This window comes from Myxocyprinus asiaticus, chromosome 23 (assembly GCF_019703515.2).
Source record: "Myxocyprinus asiaticus isolate MX2 ecotype Aquarium Trade chromosome 23, UBuf_Myxa_2, whole genome shotgun sequence".
Taxonomy (NCBI): Eukaryota; Metazoa; Chordata; class Actinopteri; order Cypriniformes; family Catostomidae; genus Myxocyprinus; species Myxocyprinus asiaticus.
In genome coordinates, this window is record NC_059366.1 from 36,514,608 (window position 1) to 36,522,608 (window position 8,001).

Consider the following 8,001-nt stretch of genomic DNA (forward strand, 5'->3'; position numbering starts at 1 on the left):
ATCAGCTGCAAACACAACAAGCGACAAGAGACAGGACATTTTGTCTGTCACATGGTTTCTATTACAGTCATGTTACGCTGGGTATCCCTGGCCACGGCGAAATCTCACTGGTCCAAATTTTGCTCCACTTAGCTTAAACATAAGATACACTACCAGTCAAAAGTTTGGCCACACTTATGTATGACTGAATTTGTTTTTCATGATCTAACAAAACCTTTTGATCTATGATCTATAGGTTTCAAGTCTCACTAACTGTTCTTTCTGTACAACAGCACTTCAAATGATTTAAATTAGTTTTGTTGCATAGTGCATGGTTAGGACATGGTGTTACAGCTCCTCTGTGTTCTTTAACTCTATGTCTTTCTAATGGTCTCTCACCTCATCCACATTTTCAAAAGCATTGATGATGTCATAGGGCAGACAGGACAGCAGGTCTATAATGAACCAGGTCTTCAGGTAGTTCATTCTGATCAGCTTGGGGTCAGAGATCACCTCCCCTCCCGGACCAACAAAAGTGGTGTGGAAGTTGAGGACGATGTCCACCAGGAAGATGACATCCACCACGCTGTCCAGAACTAGCCAGGTGACATTATTCTGCTTGGTCTTAAAGGAGACGTTGTAAGGAACCATGATGGCCGTGTAGAAGGTCAGAATGAGGATTACCCAATCCCAAGTGGTCTTAAAGGTGCAATAGTGTAAGATGATGTGAGGGGGTGTCTTTGGGGCTTCCTGCTTATACTGAGGAAGTATATCAGAGCCGAGCTGAAGCACCTGAGAGACGAATCAGACAGAGAGATAAAGAGAGTGAAATATGTGCGATACTGTGTACAACAGAAGTAGACAGTCACAAAACTAAAAAAAATTACATAAGTTAATAACCTAGAAATAGTGCAGAATCCTACATGTATTATACATCATAACTTTTATTTATTTATTTTTAATTCTAAAACTGAGATTTCAAAGTTTAAATAAAAAAGAAAAAAAAAAGAAGAATTTCGATATGATCTCAGACTGTTGGACCACACTCTATATTGAGAGACAAGGATGGTGAAATGGAAATGAAATATGGAGGGCCCTCAGGAAAGTGTGTTTGTTTTAAATATTAATTCTTGCTCTGGCTAATTTCCTCTCTCCTCTGGACAATATAATTTTGGGTTTTACGCCATGCATGTTTGCACACAACGTTTACTCTGAGATTTAGCTGGATTGTCTCTGCTAGTGAGGATGAAGTACTTAAGAATGAAAGTGAAAAAGTAGAAAGAGATGATGAGTGAGAGATTATAAGAGGTAGAGAAGAGACTTTAGAGCAATTTTACTATCAACTACGCATTTCCTTAAAGGGATGGTTCACCCAAACAATTCTCATGATAATTTACTCACCCTCATGTTATCCCAGATGTGTATGACTTTCTTTCATCTGTAGAACACAAATTAAGATTTTTAGAAGAATATCTCAGCTCTGTAGGTCCTTACAACGCAAGTGAAAAACATTTGGTGGTCTTATGGAGTCTTATAGATTACTTTAATGCTGTCTTTATCTACTTTTTGGAGCTTCAACGGTCTGGCCACCATTCACTTGCATTATATGGACCTACAGAACTGAGATATACTTCTGAAAATCTTCGTTTGTGTTCTGCAGAAGAAAGAAAGTCATATACATCTTAGATGATATGAGGGTGAGTAAATGATGAGAGAATTTCCATTTTTGGATGAATTAACCCTTTAAGGAAATATCAGCGCTTGCAAGGCAGCAAAAGAATAGTGATAAAGTTTCAGGTAAGTTTAGGTTTTAGGCTTTTCTGTGTAACTGACATTTCGCATCATAGTCATGACACTCAGCATGCAATTTTTTTGTAGGTTGTGCACGAGAATCAATACATTAGGGGCCGTTCAAACAGTACACATCTGTTTTTTTCGCTGTCTCTGAGTACATTTGAAATCAATTCAGCTTGTAAAAACACATCAAGACCACTGCATTCTGTTCCATTCCTTTGTGAATAGAGCGAGGAATATCATTACACTATTGCCTTGCATGCATTTTACAACACTTACAGCACTGATCAAAGACATTAAACCATGATAAAAGCAGCAAGCCTCTCAGGAAAATCCTACCCTTGAATGTTCTCACATCAAAAACTCATTAGAGAGCTGCAGATTCAGACACAAGTTCCTCTTGTCCCACATACACAGACACATACACACTTTCCACCTCCCTTTTAACACCAGCACACTACAATGATAGAGGAATAAACGACAGATAAGAGAAAAATGAACAAGGGATTTGGGACTCACGCATGCACACGCACACACACACGCACACACACGCCCCTCCTAGAGTTAATAATTAATAGCAGCTTTTGGCAGCATAGCCTGAAAGAAGCTCACAGTAGACTTCTTCTGTCCGACAGATGAGTGTGACATTTTATTTCAGCGCTGTCCTTTGTGTTTGAGTGTGTGTTTGTGTGATTCTATTACAAGTTTGTCCTCTGTGAGATTACGTTTTGTATAACCTTGTACTGTGCAGTGAAGGATGTAAGCAAATGCTGCGAGTGTGTGTGTTCTCACCTCTGCAAGTCTGGAGTGTTTGTGCGAGGTGATGTCGGTTCTGCTAACGGGCGTAAGCTGCTGAATGGTGCTTTTGCTGTTGGTCAAAGCTCGAGTCAAACGTGCAAATTTGGTCCAACCTACAAGAGACAGAAATACAATTTACACAATATATAAATAAAATATTGTTTCAATATTTTCTATCAAATGAAGTGGCATTCAATTAGTTTAAGGGCTCTATTTTTGTGAGGGCGTAAAGTGCAGTGCTACACGCAACAACCATGAGCGACGTCTTATTTAATTTTCATGAGAGCGCTTATTCTAAGCTAATTTTTTCGTGCCAGAGCAAGTGGACATGGGCGGGAGTGTTTGCGCTAACAATTTGCTATTTTCCTGAGAAATAGATCATTGTACTAAGACATTTCAGAACCACGTCTGTTTTCATCGAGAAGTCTAAATTCAGTTCCTACATTTGCAATTTGGAGATTTCATCAGCAGGTGGTAATAAAGTTAATGTCCAAACTCTGAAAATCTAGTGGAACATCAAATTATGTCCCTGAGAGTCACTGATGTAGCTGTTTTATGAAACAAAATTTTATGAGATTTGTGTTATACTATCTATAGGTCATGGTTTATTTTTCAATTAATTATTATTATTATTATTATTATTATTATTATGTTTATATTTAAAAAAAACAAATCCACCTGTTGTCGTAGTGATTTTTAAGTCACTGCAAAAGGGGCTGGTGGAAGAAGTTGGAGAGAGTAAAATGTTTTGATTTGTTTTTCATTTAGTTGTAAGTGTAATTTGAAATTAGAAATATTTTTGGTATAATTTTTTTGGTTTCATTAAATGAATTAAATTTTTCAAAATCTGCCGGTAGAAGTGAAGTGCATTCCGATACAATCACTGTTAATACTAGCCATGATTTGTGTGTCAATAGTATTAATAATAATAATACTAACGAAGTGTAAATCCAAATCCTGACGAGAACCACATTTTCCATGCGTATAAAAGGAGCATGTCCCTGTCATAAAAATATACCTGACATTCAACAAGGACGCAGTTAATGCACAAAAGAATGTAAGAATATTTCTATTCTTCTAATTCATTGCATACAGTCCATTTACAATACTAACTTCATATGAATGTGCTGTCTTTGTTTATATGTATTGCTGGTGCTTGACAGGGAATGAACTACAAAATAGCATGCAGATGGTGCAATAACCGGAGAAGGACTTGCCGCATGTTTGCACGAAAATACTGAAACTTCATGGCCATGCCCACTGACTTTGTGTGTATGACTTATGGCATAGCGCCCTGCTTTGCATTAGCAGTCTTAAAATAAGGTCCCAAGAGTCCAAAGACTTTTTGGGGCCAATGTATAATTTCTCAGTGACTCAGATCTGACTCAGCAAAGTGTTTCATGTTGAGTAGAAGTGGAACAAATGCTTGCTGTCACAGTGCCATAAAAACATTGCAATGAAATATAACAACTGAAATGCTCCCAAGCTGTTTCAGATCAGCTCTTTCTCACCATTTCTGTTATTCCTGTTAGTAGCATTCATTTCGCACATGAAAATGCATATATATTTCATAAGGAATGAAGCCTATTTTTAGGATCATTAAAGATATCTTGGTTGCACTTTATTTTTCAGTACGTGTGCTTTCAGTCAATTTACAGTGTACTTACCCAAGAAAGTACTAAGTAATATTAGGTAACTACATGTACTTAATATGGGTTACGGTTAGGGTTGGTGTTAGGTTTAGGGTTAGTACCTAGTACTGTAGTTGATGTAATTATATAGTACGTAAATGTAGAACAGTACTGTAAAATAAAGTGCTACCGACAACTTTTCAATGTTAAAAATACTTTCTCCTATCAGATGAGGCTATATAACATTTTACTGCTCAAGAAGCTCCACCTGCAAATATAAACAAAGAACACATGCACACCACACATGCTTGAACATTACACTTGCATCTGAGTGCCAGAGGAAAACCTGGCAATGGTTGTTAATCATACACAAATATGCATTTATATGACATATGCACATTTGATTAAGTGTTTATCTGTCAACTGTGACTTTCAGGAAAGAATCTATTTCGACTTCTGACAATACAAGTGGACAGCTGTGAGTGTTCAACTCACCCCTGGTGCTTTCGTCTTCAATAGGCTGTTTAAAGATGGTAATGTCCTTAAATGTACACAGGAACAGAACTACTTTGTCATTTTCATTTCGGATTGGTGCGATCTGCATATAGAACCACACCGGAGTTCCTGCAAATGTCAAAGGTCACGGTCAGCATCAGCACACATGATTTGTGCAGACACTGTTGGATCAAACTTTTGTCTGTTTAATTCCTAGTCAGCCTGTGGGCTGTTTAAAATAAAAGAGATATAGATATGTGTGGTCTTTGAAGTATGTGGTTTGATTGGATGACAATGAAAACTAGATCATATATATTAATGGTTAGGGAGTTGTTCAACTATTGTGTTCTCTGTAATGTGTGTAAAGTAAGGCTATTCTACTAGTTGCTGTTTTGCTTAGAATAACTCTACTAGACATTCTTAGATTACCAGTATGTAATAAGTATGATTAAGTATGGATATGTACAAATCTGTGTGTGTGTGTGTGTGTGTGTGTGTGTGTGTGTGTGTGTGTGTGTGTGTGTGTGTGTTTCAAGTCTCACTTACTGTTCTTTCTGTACAGCAGCACTTCAAAGCAGTTTGACTCATAGTTGTCAAAGGCCTGTCTCACCTTTTCTATGGTCTTCATTTCTGTCAGTTCCCCATACATAAAACTAGAGAGATTTTTTAGACAGGCATTAATCTTTTATTTTCAAAACATTCACAGTTTAAGAAGGGATTCGATTTGTGCATGTTTTAAAAGTAATAATCACTCCCTGAACTCAAATGAGCAAGTAAAAATGCTCAAAAGTTTAGTATTCAAGTAAGATTTTCACATTCTGCCTGCCAACAGAGGTGACTTGTCATACTTTAAAACAAAGATTAAAAGATTACAGAGATTTTCTGAAATTCAAATGCACCTTGTTGGATTTTATAGGAAAGTAAAGCCAATTAAGGCATCCAAGCCTGACTGTTTGTGCTACAGTCACCAATAATAGCTTATTAATAATGACAAAAACCACACGCTCTGACTTATTGACATTTAAAATTCAGCGTTGTGTGAGTATAGCAAGAACAGATGTTCTTAAGTGTTGTATGGAATCTCCAAGACCTGGAGACATTATATCTGTGGCTCAGCACTTTATGAAGGCACTTATTGAAATTAGTTTTTTTTTTTTTTTTTTTTTTGCAGTATGCCAATTATAAAACCATATCATGGCCTGGCCCATAAGACACTTTTATTAAATATTTTTATGGGCTAACTAATAGTAAATAATAATAATAAATAAAATTGTACTGCATTTAACCCCCCAAATTTTCACTTAAGTTCATGCATGATTATTCCGTGATGTCACAGTACTGAAGATTTCAAGATAAGATTTGTTACATCTATGGTACTGCAAGACCAGAGATCTTTAAAACAGCATGAACTGTGTAACATCTTAAATAGTGAGATGCATAATGTCATGTGTGTATGCATACTCTCACCTGCATGTGCTGCTTTTCTGCATAACCTCTGCTCTGTGGTATCCAGACAGCTTGCAGAAGCCGTCATTACTGTAAACTACAGGCCAGTCCACAATCTGAGCGTTCCCCAGCAGGAAACTTGTCTCTGAAAGTTCAGAGAAGATAATAAAGAATGATAGAGACAGCATGAGTCAAGGCTGTGATCGGACACACAAAATGACTAATTCAGCCCCAGTTTTTGTTTCACTGTGTATCTCATTGATCCATTTAGAACTCTGGTGAATTCTTCATTTTCAAAACTTTCAAAAACTACAAGAAATGCTTTTCTTGCTTTAAATTAGATTTTTAAAATGCACAGCAGTTTTTTAAAGATCCTCTTATTAGTAAGATTCACATTGGTTTTTATGTCTTAAATAGGCCTACTGTAATCCACAGATAAAGGTTGTTATTGATGCAGTATACATCCAACTCGACCCAAACACATACTATGACAAGAAACCAGAAAGGCTGCGCCCTCTAGCTGTGATAAATGAAATTGAAATTTGACATTTCTCTCCAACCAATCAGATCGACTTGACGGCAGTATAGGTGATGCTGAGATGTTGCGAGAAATTTTGTTTTTTAATGAACTGACCGAATGTTACCTTAGTTAAAATAATAAAAGTTAATAAAGTACTAAATAGAGTACCATTTAAATGCAATACATTTAACAAAGCTGATCCTTACCGTTTTATTTTCCATTTAAAATTATTATTATTATTATTGTTCTCATTATTTTCAAATTAACTTTTCATTTTATCAGTGAGGTCAAATCGAACGTAAAATCGCGTGATCCAGAAAAAAAAAAAAAAAAAAAAAAAAGGAAAAAATTGGCAGACATCTCAATTCTGCAGAGCAATGAGAATTTAATATTTTGATTTATTAGTTCATACAGTGCATCTGCTTTGAAGACTGTGCGTTTTCCCAAATGTAGAGAACGTAATATACTAACTTGAATGAATATATTTTCCCCCCTTTTAACTCAATCATTAAGGAGGGCATTAATCTGTCTCAAAAGCACCCCGATAACTTACTAATGAACTAATATGGAACAAACGATGTATCTTTTTCTTAAAGGCAATAAATGACAAAAAAATAAAATATATATATTTTATATATATAAATGAAAAGGAAAGCAATAACTGAGTTTTAAATGCATTACACTTTCCATTAGTGTCCATGTTAAACATATTAGGCAGCTACAGTACATGTGTGCTAATGCACATAATTACAACAAAAATAACTGTGTAATTGAAGGCAGTAGTACAAATTAATTACATAGACTACTGCTCATTTGTTTTACAGTAGCTACTTATGTAAAAGCACAGTAACGTGAGCCCTGTAATATACACATTAATACTTTAGAAACCCTAAGCGCCTTTCTCACCACTCGAGCGTCTCACGATATTCTCCAGAAAAGTGTTTTGGGGTGCCACCAGCCCTCTCTTTCCCCCATGCATCGTGCGGCTGTGGATGTCGCGCTGCTCTCGTCAGGTGGGCACTCTCTGCGTGTGGAGTCTCTGCCGGTGGAACCGGGAGGCTCATGATAACGTCGTGCGCTGGCTGCCCGGGAGCTTCTGGGTGCCACCCGCGCGCTCCGAGCTCAAAGCGACAGTAGGTGGACACTGGGAGCTCCCCGCGCATGCGCAACGGCACAGACGTGCCCAGTTTGCGCTGGGGATTTCCAATGTGCAAGAGTGCACACCAACTACGCCATGCAGAAAACAATAGGCTTTATGCTTTAAAATTCTTAATACTTAGTAATACTTGTTATTATTGCAATAAGCCACTGATTTGCAAGGGCATCGTGCTTAAAAAA

The 8,001-nt window shown here is 37.0% G+C and overlaps 1 protein-coding gene across 1 annotated transcript in view; it reads right to left on the reverse strand.

The window, feature by feature from the left end:
* The window catches only part of LOC127414284 (potassium voltage-gated channel subfamily H member 5-like), a 66,758-nt gene extending 58,973 nt beyond the window's left edge, over positions 1 to 7,785 (reverse strand). Inside the window, exons 1-6 of the mRNA XM_051652208.1 lie at positions 7,570 to 7,785; positions 6,165 to 6,288; positions 5,244 to 5,350; positions 4,698 to 4,826; positions 2,566 to 2,684; positions 379 to 771 (exon numbers count right to left, since the gene is read on the reverse strand). Coding sequence (XP_051508168.1) covers positions 379 to 771; positions 2,566 to 2,684; positions 4,698 to 4,826; positions 5,244 to 5,350; positions 6,165 to 6,288; positions 7,570 to 7,642 — 945 coding nt within the window. The 5' untranslated portion in view covers positions 7,643 to 7,785. The remainder of the gene's footprint in view (positions 1 to 378; positions 772 to 2,565; positions 2,685 to 4,697; positions 4,827 to 5,243; positions 5,351 to 6,164; positions 6,289 to 7,569) is intronic.
* Between the last annotated feature and the right edge of the window lie 216 nt (positions 7,786 to 8,001).